Genomic DNA, 17,551 nt, shown 5'->3' on the forward strand with positions numbered 1-17,551 from the left:
CTATATATGTGGTGTTTAAAATGCATGAGTTGCAGAGTGAATGTGAGCTGAAGGTCACATGGGTGGATTGCAGGATGTGAGGACCTTGACGAGGTGAACTTTGAAAACCATAATGTGTTTTTCAAGGTTAAGAAAGGTTTATAATTAAGTGGAACATGACCCACCATCCCAGGTTGCTCCAGTCCCCACCCAGCCTGGCCTTGGACACATCCAGGGATGGGGCAGCCACAGCTTCTCTGGGCAATCTATGCCAGGGCCTCACCACCCTCACAGGGAACAATTTATTCCTAATACAGATTCATTTATAATCCGTAACAATAATTTATTTAGTGCTAACATACCTCTTCCCATCAGGATGACAATGCATGTTAGTAACAGGTTTCATTAACTAATTCAACTTGATCTCAGGAGTTCAAGTACCAGTGAGAATGTTTTAAGAAAAATTAATCAGAGCAAAACCCCAGCACTTTTCTTGTGCCATGTCTCCACTTAGAAGTGGCAATCACCTAAAAAGTGACCATAGTCCGGCAAAATTTGTGTAGTCAATGTCTGTGCAACTGATAACAAAACCACTCAGGCTGCTGGGAGTGCTTTTGAACTGCAGATGTGGCTGGGGACGGTGCAAGCACAGCTGCAGATGGGTGTGAGGTCAAGGCCCTTCCCGAGCCATACACCGGCATATCTGTGGATTAAAAAACCCCAGGCATTTAATTTCAGACTGGCCTGACTTGCCAGGCCTGTGACACACACCTGGGCACTTCCTATCACTGCTGCGGGGCTCCTCACCTGCGGCTTGGGCTGCGCTGGTGACTGTTCCTGTACCTACACAAATCGCTCCTTTGGAGCAGGGCTGGGACTGCTGCGGCTCCCTCACGCCTCTGACACTTTAATGGGAGCAGCGTCGCTTTCTGCCGCGTCCTCACACGAGCACCTAGGGGAACTGGGGGGGAAGCACGCGCCCGACGGCGGTCTGTCGGTGTCTGGGCACGGGGGCGAGGACAAGGTTCCCGCGGAGCGGCGGCGGGGGACGGCGGGAGGCTGAGGGCGGCTGAGGGCGGCTGAGGGCGGCTGAGGGCGGCTGAGGGCGGCTGAGGGCGGCTGAGGGCGGCTGAGGGCGGCTGAAGGCGGCGGGTCCCCCACGCTCCCGCCATGGCCGCCGGCGCGCGCCGCCCGCCTCAACCGCCGCCCGTCGCGCGCAGGCGCGGGCGCGTGAGGGCGCGGCCGTTTTCCCGCGCAGCCGCGCGCGGGGCGGGGCGGGGCCGGCGCAGGCGCGGCGGGGGAGCTGGCTGCCCGTGGCGGCGGCCCGGCGCATGCGCGGCGGCGGCCCCGCTGTCAGTTCCGGCTGTTTGTCCGGGAAGTGGCTCCGGCCGGAGCCGCCGCCGCCCCCCGCCCCCCCCCGCCCGCTCCGCCGCCCGCGGCCGCGCCCCGGCCATGGCCCGGGACTACGACCACCTCTTCAAGCTGCTCATCATCGGCGACAGCGGTGAGCGCGGGCGGCACGGCCCGGGGGCGTGGGTAGGCCGCTGGCGGTGTGGCCGCCCCTCGGGCCGTGAGGGGCCGGAGTGCGGCGGCGGGGCCGGGGCCGGGGCGGGCGGCGCGGGGGAGCCGGGGACGGGCGGCCTGCTCCGCCCGGGGCAGCCGCGGCGTTGTGGTGCCGGTGCCGCGGCGCGGGGCTGAGCCGGGACCCCGCGCTGTGCGTGAATGGCGGGGCGCGTTCGCTTGGGCTTCGGGAGCTTTTATCTGATAAACCTGCGGAACTGGCTACCGCAGGATATTATGGTAAATAGCTTGGCTGGGTTTGGGAAAAGGCAGATTAGACACGTAGAAGCCAGGACAGCACCGGCGGTGCTGCCGGCATCAACCTTGGCGAGCGCATGTTTTGACGGCGCCCACTAATCTGTTGCTGGGATGGGCAGGGAATTCCCTGCCCCCGTGACAGGCGGTTTAGGGATCGATGGGAAGGGCTGGCTGCCCTAAGGACTGTTGTTTCCAGTGTGGCAGCTAGTACGTTTTAACAGTTATTATTATCTTAATTATTATTCCTGAAGTCTTCTTTTGTGCTTCAGCCTGAAGTCTCAGTTCTAGAGTTCCTTATTTTTTTTAAATGAATCCTGGAAGAGCTGGTAGCTTTGTGTGCTTCTTGTTGTAGCATAGGATGCAAATATCTAAAAAGAGGACATAAAGGCGTAGTTTGAGGTTTTTTTGAAAATGGACCTTTAAATACTTCAGCAACCTCAGAAACTTCTGGAGGGCTGAGCGTGTGAGCTGTGCCAGTGTCTGGTGCTTTGGTCTGGACTGGGGCTGGGAGGATTGCTGCCGTCCCTGCAGCTCGGTGTTGGTAGTACTCCAGCGGCTTACAGCTGAATTTCCATAAACTGGAGAAGGGTGCATCCACCCTCTTCTTTTAGCAGAGGTGTGGTCCTTGGGGCGGCAGGTCCCGGCATGCAGCGAGGCACAGCTCTTGATGAAAGGCTAATGTTGCACGGTCTTGGCAGTTGTCACCTTCAGAAGCTTTAGCTTCATGCAAAAAATTGTTTTTTCTACACTAAACTGTGTCTGCATGAAGGGATCTAAGGAGGGAGACAGGACAACAGCTTCAGAGCAGCTTAAACCCCAGGCAGTTCTGGGAGCCTTGGATTATTACAACCAAATGCTGCATTCTGAGTAGAGCAGTGGCTTTGTTGGTTGCTGATGAGTTCCAAGACTGTTCAGGCAAGATAAACAGGATGGTGAAAACTCCGAGTAAGACTTCTCATTTTAAACAATTAAATTTTGTCAGCTCAGTCTTCTTGAGCGAAATCCCTGTAGTGTATCCAGTGAAAGGAGTGTTGTGAGAATTGTCACTGCCTGTGGTTCTCTGCTGTAATTAAATCTCACTATGTAGTTTGACTATTGATTTTTCTTTGGTTTTGTTTTTGCTAACCCCAACAGGATGGCTTTGCCCCTGCTTGCACGAAACAGTTTGCTTGCCTTGTTTATTGACATTTGTTCCCTGCAATAGGAAGTGGACTGTTACTGGATAGGATAATCTGTCTCATCTGCTTTCCCTTGTATGCAAATCTGTCAGAGGGGTAGTAGGTTTGTGTGTTTTTAGAACAGGTCATCTTGAAAAGCTGCTGGTGATTTCAGCTGTGCCAGATATTTAAAAATAATACAGATGATCTGTGCTTTGCATCTGCTTCTTTAATTTACTCTACTGTTCAGTAAGATGGGGGTTTTAGAATCTTGTCTGACACTGAAATATACTTTTAATTTTAATTGTGCAAAGTCAATAGGCCTTTTTTTTTTTTTTGTTTTGTTTTGTTTCGTTTTGCTGTCTTCAAGAAACTGAGAGCCCTGCAAGCCTTGTCTTCAGATCTTCAAACAGCTCTGTGTGGGAAGTGTGGGGTCACCCAGAGTGTGGTTTCTCTGTGTGAACAGTGTGGGTCAGAGGCAGGGTTTGTTTAGTGAGATCGTTGTCACTGGGAGCATGCAGAACTTCCTGAGTTTGGGAGCTTTCTTCCCTCTGGGAGCTGCCAGCCTGCTGGGAGCAGTGCAGCTTGGGCAGTGTGGCAGGGCAGTGTGACAGGGCACTGTGACAGAGCGGTGTGGCAGGGCAGTGTGACAGGGCAGTGTGACAGGGCAGTGTGACAGAGCAGTGTGACAGGGCAGTGTGACAGAGCGGTGTGGCAGGGCAGTGTGGCAGGGCAGTGTGGCAGGGCAGTGTGACAGGGCAGTGTGACAGAGCAGTGTGGCAGGGCAGTGTGACAGGGCACTGTGACAGGGCAGTGTGGCAGGGCAGTGTGACAGAGCAGTGTGACAGCGGTGTGGCAGGGCAGTGTGACAGAGCAGTGTGACAGAGCGGTGTGACAGGGCGGTGTGACAGGGCAGTGTGGCAGGGCGGTGTGGCAGAGCAGTGTGACAGAGCGGTGTGACAGAGCGGTGTGACAGGGCAGTGTGGCAGGGCAGTGCAGCTTGGGCAGTGTGACAGGGCGGTGTGACAGGGCAGTGTGACAGAGCAGTGTGGCAGGGCAGTGTGACAGAGCGGTGTGACAGGGCGGTGTGACAGGGCAGTGTGACAGGGCAGTGTGGCAGGGCGGTGTGGCAGAGCAGTGTGACAGAGCAGTGTGGCAGGGCAGTGTGACAGGGCGGTGTGACAGGGCGGTGTGACAGGGCAGTGTGACAGGGCAGTGTGGCAGGGCAGTGTGACAGAGCGGTGTGACAGGGCAGTGTGGCAGAGCAGTGTGGCAGGGCAGTGTGGCAGAGCAGTGTGACAGGGCGGTGTGACAGGGCGGTGTGACAGAGCAGTGCAGCTTGGGCAGTGTGGCAGAGCAGTGTGACAGGGCGGTGTGACAGAGCAGTGTGGCAGGGCAGTGTGACAGAGCAGTGTGACAGGGCAGTGTGACAGAGCGGTGTGGCAGGGCAGTGTGGCAGGGCAGTGTGGCAGGGCAGTGTGACAGGGCAGTGTGACAGGGCAGTGTGGCAGGGCAGTGTGACAGAGCAGTGTGACAGCGGTGTGGCAGGGCAGTGTGACAGAGCAGTGTGACAGCGGTGTGACAGAGCGGTGTGACAGGGCGGTGTGACAGGGCAGTGTGGCAGGGCAGTGTGGCAGAGCAGTGTGACAGAGCGGTGTGACAGGGCAGTGTGACAGGGCAGTGCAGCTTGGGCAGTGTGACAGGGCGGTGTGACAGGGCAGTGTGACAGAGCAGTGTGGCAGGGCAGTGTGACAGAGCAGTGTGACAGGGCGGTGTGACAGGGCAGTGTGGCAGGGCAGTGTGGCAGAGCAGTGTGGCAGGGCGGTGTGACAGAGCAGTGTGGCAGGGCAGTGTGACAGAGCGGTGTGACAGGGCAGTGTGGCAGAGCAGTGTGGCAGGGCGGTGTGACAGAGCAGTGCAGCTTGGGCAGTGTGGCAGAGCAGTGTGACAGGGCGGTGTGACAGAGCAGTGTGGCAGGGCAGTGTGACAGGGCAGTGTGACAGAGCAGTGCAGCTTGGGCAGTGTGGCAGAGCAGTGTGACAGAGCGGTGTGACAGGGCACTGTGACAGGGCAGTGTCACGTGCAGCTCTGCAGCATCGCCCAGGGCCGCCGGAGCTCGGCCGCGCTGCTGTGTCTGACAGGTCTGTGGCTTCTGGCTCCTCCTTGCCTTTCATTGAGCTGAAGGCCAGGGCTGCCTGGTCAAGAAGCACAGCACTTGCTGCTGAAACATCCTTGTTTTCTCTTAATTTCTTATTTTTTCTTAATTGACCGGTATTTGCAGAGCTTTAATTCTTGCTAAATAACCAGTCCTCTGAAGTACAGGAACTGCTCTGCTACCTTTTTTGAGCTCAGATGTATTGATGATACGCATGCTGTAGCTTTGTATTTTTTAGTTCCTTTCCTCTTTTCCTCCTTAGCTTGGTAGCAGTGAGGAATGAGCATGGCTTCTCCAGATGGCTGGTGATTTGAACTCTTTGCAAATGAGACCTGGCTTACTGTAATCGTGCAGATTTTTAGGCTGGTTTTTATTTTTTGTTGGTAGCTGTTGTCACGTGCCAGCAGCTGAGAACTACTGGAGTTCTGCATAGCCTTTGCATAGGTCTTCTCTTAAGAAGAACTTGCAAGTTATATATCATCAAAATAATTACCTTGGATAACTTCTACCTGAAAAGATTTAGTAGATAATTACCTCGGTGAAGCTGAAGTTCCTATTCATGCCATAGCAGATTTATTTTGGGGAGGAAGGGTCATTAACAGCAGAGATGTTATGCAGAGATAACAACGTGGAGGCATTTAGATAGCCAGATTCCCTTGGGTGGGTGTGCAGGAATGAGTTTCTTACAGCTCTTGTCTGAAGCACTGTGAAAAATGCTTCCCTGCAGCAGGGTGTGATCAGGGTGCAAACAATCAGTTATGGAAAACCTGGATGGAGAGCTACTCAAAGCATTTAGAGGAATGTTTCATGGAACATTTTGGCAACAGGGACAGCTTCAGAAAGGTGTGTGTCCTTCCTGTGAGATGTGGAGCAAGGTTGTTTTGGATGGCAGTACAGGACAGTGATTCCCAATTGCTGTTGCACTGTGGCCATGCTGATGTGAGCTTTGGAGTACCGAGCCGGTGTGATGGTCGGAGCAGTCCGAATTCCACACGGAACGGAACGGGAGGGAGGCAGTGCTGTTACTGACGTCACACACGATGTGCAAGTGGAATTCAATAGTGCTGAATTCAGAGCACTGCTCTGAGCACTTGTTAATTCACAGGACATGCTCAGCTTTGGCTCTCTCCCTAGCAGATGTAAGCCTACTGATTGTGAACTTGCTTTTAGTTATTATTCTTCTCTGACCTCTTGAACTGACCACAGTTCAGAAGCTGCTGTTGGGAGGTTTGCTGAGGGCTGGAGGAGGGAGGGCACAAGTCCCCCTCCCTGCACTGCTACCAGGAGCATCCTGTGCTTGGTCAAATCTCCAAGGAGAGTGTGGAGATGAATAGTTAAGGTGGATGGTACTGAATGATATGCTGATTTTTATGCAATACGTGGATAAAACATTGTTATGTCCCTGCCCCCCAGGATGACTGTATTGCTGTGTTTGTTTGTTGTAGGTGTGGGCAAGAGCAGTTTGCTGTTACGTTTTGCAGATAATACCTTCTCAGGTGAGTGGTTTGTTTCCTTCAGTAAGTGAAATGCTCTAGGTTTGCTGCTGGTTGTAAGGAATCTGTGTTTGCCCACTGATAGCTGTGCTGGGAATACATCATATTTTAACTTTGCATCTCTTGGTAAAGCCTGTGCAGGCCATCCTGCCTGATCTTCACTTGCAGCTGAGTATTGAAATACTGAGGTGGTTCCAGAAACAGCTTGGGTGGTTTTGGTTGTGCTATACTCTGCAGACTTCCTATTAGCCATTTGGGATTTAGATTGATTAAGTATTGTGGTAAACCACTTAACATTTGTGATATAACCAATTTATTGGGAGGAAACTCCTAGAACAGAGTATTCAAAATAAGGATTGCATTCAAAATAAGTGTTTCCACAAGTATTTAAAGCAAAGTGTTGTCTCAAGATTTTCACAAGTGAAATGCTTTCATAGTTACTGTCTTTTTTTTGAGTTATTTGGGTGTATACTCTTGATCAATGGGATAGAAAAATAATAATTTTATTTTGTAACACTGAGCTGTTAATTTTAAAGGTGGTATGGGAGAAGTGGTTTTATGGCTAGGAAGAAAAGCTGTTAGGTACAGACAAAAATATGTAAATCAGCATGATATAAGGCATTTTAAACAGTAAGCAGATATGGGGAACTTTATTCTCCTCTCCAGTCTGAGAGCTGCTGCCAAGTAGTGTTCAAGAAATGTGCTTTGGGACATCCAAAATAAACAAGCCTTAGGTTCTCACTTACCCACACTTTCCCTCCAGGCAGCTACATCACCACCATTGGGGTGGATTTTAAAATCCGGACAGTTGAGATCAACGGAGAGAAGGTGAAACTCCAGATCTGGGACACAGCTGGCCAAGAACGCTTCCGGACTATTACATCAACGTGAGTAACACCAGCCTTTGTGCTGGGCAGCTCTGGCTCTGGATCTCATGGGCCAGGCTTGGGGTTTAGCTATTGAAGTGTTGGAGTTGATTAACTAATGAGAGCTGTGTGGTCTGTACAGTGAAACTTCTCTCAGCTCTGTCAGAACTGACTGTGCTGGTGATATTCTGGCAAGGTTTGGAACTGGGATTTCAGAGTTCCTCATCCTTCTGTGCATTTCTGTGGTGGCTTTGTCTTATTCCTCTGCTGGTAGAACTGGAGTTATTAGTCTGCATGTAGTAGACAGCTTGTCTCAGTGCCTGTCCAGGTTTGTCCTCTGATTGACTGCACAGCAGAAGCACAGAGTGCAGACTCTCTGCCAGTGTCATGTAACTAATGAACAGCTTGAAGATTGAAGAGTAGGATTTCTCCTGGTTTTCCTTTAGGACAAATGCTTCAGCAGCTATCTTTATGTGGAGTTCTGCTGAAGCAGACGCCCACATGATATTAACATTTTCCTTGGTTGGAATTCAGATTCGAACTCATTGTCCTTTTGAACAGCATGTGCAGAGCTTTTCCTGTTCCTGAAGAAACCACACCTAGAGCTGCGGTGGTGGGAACTAAGAATAAAATGTGTTTGTAAACTGATTGCAGTAAAAGTGGACTGCTCACGGGGGGAAAAGGGAAAAGTGCACTTGGAAATGGAACTTTTGTTCCTTGGGTTTTAACCAAAATAATTCTTGGAAGATCCATGTGTTTCACTTGGTCTTTCATGACTCACTTCTCCTTTGGCTCTTACTCGAGAGGAGGATAATTTTCAGCTGATGAATTGATTAATTTGCTCAGTTCTGAAAATAATGAGATTGGTTACATCTGTGTTATGTCTAGAAATGGCAAAGTTGACCGTGATGTGTGCGCCGCCCCTTTCCTCTGCACTCCTGTACGGATATTGCTGGGTTACTTCCATTGTTTCTGAAGTGTTTAGCTTGAAAAAAAACTCAGCTGCCTCTTGTAGGGTTCCTGTGTGTGACATCACTTCTTGTTGGAGGCTGCAGGCAGTTTTGGGAAGGAAGTGGTGAGGGGGAGGCAGCCGTGCAGTGCTGCAGCCCTGTCAGCTGTGACAGGCGAGTCAGAGAGCCCTGATTGTGCTGAGTCAGCAAATGGCCTTCCTGTTTGCAGATTCCCTGGGCTCAGGAACGAGCGTTGGGTCCTGGGGTGATGCCAGCCAGCTTAGAAAGCCATGGTGTGTCCAGCACTGAGCGGGGACACCAGCAAAGGATTCCTCTGTCAGTGGGAATAGCGGCGGATCGGACCTTGTGCAGTGTTTTATGGAAATTCTTTTCTTCATTAATATTTCAAATAGATCATGAAATGGTTTGAGGCATTTATGCCATGACCTCTTGGAATTCTGCTGCTACTTCCTTTTGCATTGCTTTTTACCCCAAGTGGGGCATATTTTGCTTTGGGGGGGATCTCACCGTTTGGGGTTTCTGCCTTAGGGCTCTCGTAGTTACTGAGTGGTAACTCCATGGCCAGGGAAAAATCTGCATTTTTTGCAGTTTTGTGCAAAGAAGTTCATGTGCCCAAGTGCATTTGAAGTGTTGAGGAAAAAGCTTTGGGAATGCTGATTATAGTGGGATGAGGGCTCCTCTTGCTATGTTGGTTGTCTCTGCCTGTCTAGCATTCCTAATCATATCACCTATAAAACCAGGCCATAACGAAAGTTAAATTTTAGAAATGGTTCTGGCTGGCTTGTTTTGTTTTGTTTTTTTTTTTTTTAATTAATTGGCAAAGTGGTAGTGTAACTGATTTATTAATCCTAAACTAACTGACAAATCAAGTAACCTTGCTTATTCTTACAAAAGGGCTTGGTCATCAAATCATGGGTGGAGTGTGAGTGCCCTGTCAACAGAACATAGTAGTCTGCCTAGTCTTTGACTAGATTGAGGTTTAGACTGAAGTTTAGAATATAAAAGGTGTTCCTTCAGTATTACAGTAGGTCAGGGAGTCCCTTTACAGTGAAAGGCAGAGTTCAGATTGATGTTGAGCCAAGCCTGGCAAGCAAGCCTGAAATTAGAGCCCATCTGGTAATTACAGTAATAGGTTGGTAGTGCTGCTGTGTGGACTTAGAACTGCAAAATGGTAGAGGTGGTAGGAAGTTAATAGTGGAAAATTGGGAAACATTAAAAGGTTGTAGTGGTTTGATTTCACGTGCCTGTAGCTACAGTCAAAAGCTGAAAAGCAGAATAAAACTGTTGAGGAACAGACATCAAGTTGGTCTGGAGTATTCTACAGAAGCTCAAGAAAATTTCAGCCTAGGAAGTATAAAGGCAGCTGGTTTTATTGTCTGTTAAATGTGGAAATACTGGGATAGCTGGTGCCTTCTGGGAGGAGAGGCTGATCTGTGTGAATTTGGTTGCCATGGAATGTCATCCAAATTAAATTTGATTTAAATTCACCAGGGATTTAGCATGCCAGGATGCAGCTGTATTAGCAAGAATACTTAAAATGCATGAGCAGCCAGTCCCTGTACTTGATTTCCTCTTGTAGACAGGACTACTTTGTCCTGATTCAGGACTGTGGGTTTAGGATTCAAGCTTTACATAATGGCTGTCAGATGCCAGCTCAGGATAAATAGTGATAGCAGAGGGACCTTCTGCCATGGTTTCCTGTGGAATGGCATGTTTGAGAGAGGGATAAGATCTTGGAGATGATACAATTGCTGTGTATTGTAAAGCAGCTATGACTAAAAGGCTAGGAGTTAAAAGACTGGTCTGACTGACAATAGATGTGCTTCCAAGAACTTGAGAAAGATCAGTATGAAACCAGATTATTAGAAGTCTCTGGAAATGGTTAGAATTCTAGATGAATGAAAAAAGGAAGGAAATGTGTGCTACAAAGTAGTGAAATATGAACAAAGAAGCTGGATTAAAAACCAGTGCCCTGTCTTTCCACATTTGGCAGTTAAATGTTTTCCTGAAAAAAAAACAACATATAGGTCCTACTGGACCAACATAGTGTCTCTTTTAAATCTTAGCTACTGCTGTGCTCCATGGAGCTGGTTGTTATAACTCCAGATGTTAATATTGGGAAGCAATTGAGGGAATCTGAGAGCTTTCTCACTGGTTTCTTGCAGTAGCAAATGCCCCAATGAGTGGCAAATGTTCCCTCATGTTTCCCAGGGCTGTGTTCAGGGATGTGAGGAGGGGATGCAGTTGGCTGAAGGACATGTTGAGTTTGGGTAATCCCCAGGTAATTCTAGTGGTACAACAAGCAGTAAGGTGTTTGTTTCAATTAACTGTTGGCTTTCTTAAGCCTTTTCCACACCTAAGCTAAATGTAAAGCCTCTAGGTCTTGGGACTTCCAACTGTATGGGAGATTGCTGGCTACCACCAAGCATCCAAAGGTTGCACAGGTGAGGTTTGCTTGTCTTTCAGCTCAGCAGGATACTTTCATGGATTCTCTTAACATGAATAACTGGTCTAGAACATATTTTCTGTGTTTCATGAAGGTATTTCCACCAGCAGATTCTGGCTTTGGGGGTTTGCAGAGTACATGGCAGAGCACTCCCACCACACAGAGGACAGCCAGCATCAGCCTGTGACTGAGAGGCTCAGATTGAGGACTTCAGGTCTCTTCTGCTTTCATTTCTGTGGTCTCCATTTCCCCAAAAATGTGGATGGGAAGGAGATAAGACATTCTTTCCCTTGTGTCAAAGTCTCAACTACCTCTTGGTTGCCAAAAGCACAAAATTTACACCTACTCCTCCCTGAATGCCAAAAGCCCCATCTGTTCTCTACTCGCCAAAGCCCACAACCTGTTATAAAAGCAATTCTGCACTGCATCATTCTGGAAGTTGAAGTATGGGATAGGATAAATTAGATTTTGTTTTCTAGTACTGTCCTGCATTTGGGGTTGGAGAAGCTTCTCTGTACTTGTTAAGCCTTAAATGTTATCTGGGATGCAGAGCATCTAACAGCTGATGGAAAACAGCATGACCAGCTTTTTGAGAAGAAATGTGTGCTATGGGACTTAAGAGTTAGAGAATAACAGGTAGTCATGGTGTTATCTCTCAGGCTTATCTCTCTTGGTAATAACAGCCAATAGAGAAAATGACATTTTAGTGTAGATGAGGGGTTGGCAACCTTTCTAGAACGATGTGCCAGACAATTTTCCCTTCCAAAAATAGCAGCAGTGCTGGTAGGCACTCAGCAGGAGTCAGGGGTTGCTGTCTTGCACAAAGGAGGCTATTTCTGATGAGGTGGTGGCAATATCAGTGGCAGGAGCTCCAAACCCCTGCAGGGTTCCCATTGCTGTGGTGGTCTCTGCTGCAGGGTCCAGCCCACAGCCCCATCCCAGGAGCAACACGCAGCAGGGCTGACGAGGTGTCAGCAGTGGGATTGGTGCATTCAGGCTGCCCCTTCTCCACTCCCTGACATCATGTGCTTTGCTCAGGAGAAAATGTAGGTGCGTGGGCAAGGTAGGAGCAGCAGGATGCTGTGCTGGGCCCCTGCTTGGGCTGACAGGGATGCCAGGCTGGGTTTGGTGTGCACAGCAGAGAAGCAGCTCTGCGTAGGTGCAGCTGAGCCACCGCGCTTCTCCAAGGGCTGCCTTGGCAAATGCAGTGCTCAGTGCTGGGGAGGAAGTGGTAGGTCAGCCTGGGGGCTGCTGAATTAAAAGATTATTAGGTGATGATATAGGAGAGCTTGAAGATAATTGCTTTATTGTTCAGCTGTGGAGAAATGCAGTGTGTTGGTAGGATTGATATCACACAAAACAGGATTCATCAAAACCGGTGTGCAGGGCATGCCAGTATCAGGAGAGGATGGGTTATTTTTGCAACATGTGGATTCAGGCCATGAAATACTTTTCCCTCTAAAGGATCCAAGTTATGAATAAAGTTGTGTTGTAATCAAGTAAAGCACAAATGCAGTGCTGTAGCAAGTTTTGAAGTTGTTGAAAGAACTGACTGTGAATGGAGTAGAACATTTGAAAGTGCAGAATTTCTTATGGGCTGGGAATAAGTAATTCTTACCTGAGTTAGTTCTTGCCAAGGGAAGCAAATGCACAGCATAAATCACTGGTAAAACATGGCATGGGAGAAGTATTTGGGTGTCTTCTGCATGTGCCCAGGAGAGGAAGGTGGGGGGGTGCTCTGTGCCTCTCTGCAAGTCTGATGGTGCATAAAGGAGGTGGCTTCTCTTGGAGAAGGATGATGAGGCTGGAGGTGGGAAGAGACAGTGACTTGCTGAAGCACTTCAGTAGCAAAGTGAGCTGAAGCTTTGAGATCTTCTCAAAGGTGTGTTTGGGTTAGGTTCAAAGCTTTGAAGTTCAAAGGTGTGTTTGCTGAGTTGGAAAAATCACAGAGGAGCAGAATGGTCTCAGTGGACATCTCTGAAGTGCAGTGGATGTACTGCAAGAAGTGCTTGTGATAAGACAGCAAGGTCTAGGAATGCTATCACAATTTAAGGGAAAATCCTCAATTTTGTATGCTGGTTTCTTGAATTTGTTTTATTAAAAAGTTTAATATTGATCAGAAGAAAGAGAAGAGGATGAAAGGAAAAGAAGAAAGCTACACATAATACAAAAAATGGATCCTGATGAAGACTCACTGTTAACTGTTTCCTGTTGGAATTACTTTTTGTTTTTTGGGTTAGAGCTGCCTAATTTGCCATAGGGAATGTACTTGGTAGCCTTGTGATTGTGGCTGAAAACTGAGAAGGCAGAGCTTGCTGGTTTTCTGTTTAGCATTTTCATGGTGCACATACTGTCTGTCTTTGGTAGCTTCGTGCAGGTGATAATGTTGGAACCTGAATTCAGATATTTTTCTTGCATATCAGACTTGTGCATCATCATCTAAAGGTGCCAGTTGCCCAAGACTAATGGGAATAAACTGAAATAAAGCTTATTTTTAATGGCTAAAGGTAGCAGAGTGTATTGAATGCACATATGGAGTGGATCTGTTGAGTAGGAAGGTGTGATCAGAACACAGTCGCTCAACAAGACAGAAATTTTTGAGAGCTCAAGAGAACTGTGACTGAAGGTTGAGTATATTTGGAGATCTGCTGAAATTTTAGTCTGTAAGTGATCGTTCACAGATAAGAGAATTACTGCAAAAACTTGATGTGGCTTGTACAGCCCCAAGGATCACATCACATCACAGGCAGTTCTGAGCATGTACTGGGGGTACCATTGCCTTTGGTCCTGTAGCTGGAAGACAGCATTCATCTTTGGAGGGCTTGACAACCTGAACAAGGAAGATTTTAGAAGACTTTGGACATGGAAATGTATTAGTGTAGAGTAAATGAGCAGGGAGCTCTGTAGCTTTGGAGGAATAGCCTGGGATCAAGCTGTTATAAAAGAGCTGCATGAGTCTCAATGGAAAGAAACTGAGGGCACTTGATTACCATAACTTGAGGATTTGTTGGGAATCCTGTAGAAGCTCAGTGGAAGAGAAGGTGATGCCCTGGGTTAACATTTGCTGTCCTTTGTACCCCACAGGTATTACAGAGGAACACACGGGGTCATCGTTGTCTACGACGTAACGAGCGCAGAATCTTTTGTGAATGTAAAACGGTGGTTGCATGAAATTAATCAAAACTGTGATGATGTCTGCAGGATACTTGGTAGGTAATTAGGGAGTTACAGCATCTTATTTAGTGGGCTGGCCTGCTGGAATACCAAACTGACTTTTATTCTCTTTCCTTTTTTAGTGGGCAATAAGAATGATGACCCAGACCGAAAAGTGGTAGAAACAGAAGATGCCTATAAATTTGCTGGGCAGATGGAGATCCAATTGTTTGAGACCAGCGCCAAAGAAAATATTAATGTGGAAGAGGTAATATAATATTCAGAAGAGTAGAGATAGAATGATTTAGGGATAATGGTATGGGAAGAAATAAAAATTCCATTCTTCCCATTGAGAAAGAAAAGGTTGTACGAGTTGCAAGTAGTGGGTAAAATGTCAAGAAGAGACATTCAGCTGTTTTTGGAAGAGTTGGGGAAGCAAAATCAAGGAGGCTTACACTGCATTTTCAGTAGCTTGGCAGTGCTCATGTATTAGGCAGGAAAGAGTTGAGAATGCTTGTAGGAGGTAAGACTGCCCAGGCTTCACTCCTGGCCTCAATTTCCAAACTGCCCTGGTTTTATTTACTGGTTTGGAAAAAGGAACAAAACTGAGAAAGTCCTGTACTGTCGAGGTACTGTTTAGCTTGGGAGTGGGTTGGGAAAAGGTGTTGGATTTCCACTTGGGCCACAGTGGGTTGGGGAAGGTCTCTGAAACGTTATTGAAACATACAGAAAAGGGGAATGGCTTCCAAGGAGCAGCACCCCACAGGAGCCAGCCCGAGTTCTGGGGTGGTCTGAGTGTGCTTGTTTCTCTTGCAGATGTTTAATTGCATTACAGAGCTTGTCCTGCGAGCAAAGAAAGAGAACTTAGCAAAGCAGCAACAGCAGCAACAGAACGATGTGGTGAAGCTAACGAAGAACAGTAAAAGGAAGAAGCGGTGCTGCTAATGCCCCTTCCCTGCTGCAGAGACTCTGCTCTCACAGATCAGCCCCTCCAGCTAGACTCGGGCAATTCCACTGGGGCAGGCTTTGGGAGGACTTTCTCAGTTTTGTGCCGTTATTTAAAGATTATTTTTTCTCCATGTTTTCTATCAAGAGGCGCTGGCACCTTCCCACTGCAGTGCCAAGAAGGTATTGGATGGAATCTTGCCCCCCTCTCCTCCCCTGCTCATTCCAGTGCGCCTTGTAGACAAGAAGGACGTTGCCTACCAAGTGGACTAATTAACCCAAGAGTTTGTATATAATGTATATTGCTTTAACCAGCCTCGCCTCTCTGTTGTCGCTTTGGCTTCTGCCTTCTTAATGTCAACCAATCATGGACTGCAGAGTTCATCTTTTTAAAGAAAAAGTTTAAAAGTTCTTAATTTGAGTTGGCCCCGGGCTGGCACTGCTTCCTGGGGCCTCCGGCTGCATTTCTGTTGGGCTCCAGGCTGGCATCTGCTGCCCCTGGCTTCTCCTGGAGTCCCTGGCTGTTCCTGGGGCTCGGGCTGTGTTTTTCTAGGTACCAGGATTGCAGGTGTTGCTGCTGGAGCCTGGGGTTTCATTTCACCAGCCCCTGGGCTGGCAGCTGGAGCTGCTGCTGGGGCCTGGAATTTCAGCTTGCCATCATCCAGATTTGTGGCTGGATCCTTGGGTTTCACCTCCTTGTGCTGCAGCCCAGCTGTACCTGTGCTCTCCTGTAGTTTTGTATCAAGATACTGGAAAACAAACTGACCTGCAGAAGTGGGATTTGTTTGGATAAAACCTTTTTTTTTTTTTTAAAGCAAAGTTTAACAACTTTGATCTCTGCTTCTGGTTCTGCCAGTGTCCTAAGTGAGGGTCCATTTCTTTTGAGAAGAACAAAAATCATGTGATTCTGCCAAAAACCCCAAACTTCTCCTTGTTGCCCTGTCCACAAATAGGCAATCTGAACTCGAATGTGAATTTTGGTGGTAAAGCTTTTGTTTTTGAGAGAGAAAAGGCATGAAAAAAATCGAGCTCTTCTTATTGATGTCTGAATATGGAAGCTGCAGGATCATTCCCAGGATTCTTCAGTTAGGAAAGAGGACTGCTGTTTTAATGCAAAGACATGGAAAGCTTGCTTGCTTGGGTTATGTGGTGGTGGAGGATCACACTTGGAAACAAACTGGGCTTGCTGTGCTCAGCAACATCTTCCTGGCCCTGGTCAGCCTTTCTGGGAAAACAAGGGCTCACTTCCTCAGCCTGAATAGATTTAGTTAAAGGTGGAGAGTGTATGTGTGTGTGTAACTAAAATATCAAATGTCTGGGCTGAAAGGACATGCTCAGCACCTGAATTATTGCCTAAATAATATTAAAAAATAATTTTACCTTAAAAGGCATGGAGGGTATGACTTCCTTTAAGGCCTTGAAGGTTGGACATACTCCATGTGCCAGTAAGTGGCCCTGTGGAATTGCTGGCCTTAGTTTGGTAGGATGTGATTCACCCATGTCCATGAGCTTGGAGTCAGCCCACTTCTCTCCCTTCCTCACCCTTTCTCCAGGAGAGGCTAAATTTTAGTCACTTATTTTGCCTGCATTTTTTTAGATTTTTCAGGTTGTGGTGAGAGCCCTGATCATACAATCACATCACAGTCAATCACTTTAAAGACTTTTTCCGAAGTGCAAACGATGAATGTGCAACACGTGGGGTTTTAATGGGTTCAGGTGCTGGGATATGGGTCCAGCTGCCTTCACCCACCTCTTCTCTTCACATATCCTGCATTGGTAACCCAAAACTGGAGTGAGCTGGGATGGTGCTGCTGGGCTGAGCTCTGATCAGTGTTGAGGGGCTGTGCAAAGTGGTGGCTTTGGTCACACCAGTCCCTCCTGCCTGCTCTCCAGTGTGGAATGTGGTGTGCTGGAGGAGCTGGGCCAGTCCCTGGAGCTGTGCTGGGGGGTTCCCCCTGCAGACTGAGGGGCCCAGCTCTGTTACTTTGGGAATCTTGTTGGTAGCTGTGTGCAGATCTAGGAGGGAGTAACTTCATATAGGCAGAAGTAAAGAACGTGTCTGAATTTACTGGAAATGATGCAATAAAATGAGGAAATGGTGCACCCAAGCCTGGAGTGTTCTCTTATATGGAAAAATTGGTCCTCTTTGAGTCCAGGTTTTTGTGGCTGTGGTTGGAATTCTGTCAATCCAGGTCCAGCTTCCTGGCTTAAAGTGGGAATTTCTTTTTTTTTTTTTTTTTCCCAGAGCTGGCTGTAGAGGAGCAGTTACCTCTGCTCTTGCCATCACTGTTCAATTGGAAGGGGTGGGGACCGTGTCTCTAGTGGTGCTGATGTGAAGTTTCCTAAATGTTGAGCAATGGAATGTCTAACTGGTTTGCTAGGATTATTTCTGTAATGAAAGTTTCTAATTATGCTTTTTAAATAATTTTAAAAAACTAAAAATAAAGGTTACAAGCTGCCAAATCTTTTTTTGAGGCTCTGTTTCCTCTGCTGTCCAGCACCTGGAGGTGGAGGGTGGCAAGCCAGGGGTGAGCTCTGCTGCTGAGTGTAAAGGGTTATTTCCTGAGA

The 17,551-nt window shown here is 48.0% G+C and overlaps 1 protein-coding gene across 1 annotated transcript; it reads left to right on the forward strand.

Annotated features, from left to right (window-relative positions):
• The first annotated feature begins 1,344 nt into the window (after positions 1-1,344).
• RAB35 (RAB35, member RAS oncogene family) lies at positions 1,345-17,437 on the forward strand. The gene is made up of 6 exons (XM_058816526.1): positions 1,345-1,483; positions 6,555-6,605; positions 7,366-7,489; positions 13,970-14,094; positions 14,182-14,306; positions 14,855-17,437. Exons 1-6 carry the CDS (start codon positions 1,432-1,434, stop codon positions 14,981-14,983), a joined length of 606 nt encoding a protein of 201 aa, XP_058672509.1. The 5' UTR covers positions 1,345-1,431; the 3' UTR covers positions 14,984-17,437.
• The last annotated feature ends 114 nt before the right edge of the window (positions 17,438-17,551 follow it).

This window comes from Ammospiza caudacuta, chromosome 18, assembly GCF_027887145.1.
Source record: "Ammospiza caudacuta isolate bAmmCau1 chromosome 18, bAmmCau1.pri, whole genome shotgun sequence".
NCBI lineage: Eukaryota > Metazoa > Chordata > Aves > Passeriformes > Passerellidae > Ammospiza > Ammospiza caudacuta.

What these genes read in the sequence shown, in the direction of transcription:
- RAB35 (XM_058816526.1), top strand. Translation starts at nt 1,432, where the DNA reads ATGGCCCGGGACTACGACCACCTCTTCAAGCTGCTCATCATCGGCGAC. An exon ending in GCTCATCATCGGCGACAGCG is followed by an intron (nt 1,484 to 6,554) that starts GTGAGCGCGGGC and finishes TGTTTGTTGTAG; the next exon opens with GTGTGGGCAAGAGCAGTTTG. An exon ending in TGATGTCTGCAGGATACTTG is followed by an intron (nt 14,095 to 14,181) that starts GTAGGTAATTAG and finishes TTCCTTTTTTAG; the next exon opens with TGGGCAATAAGAATGATGAC.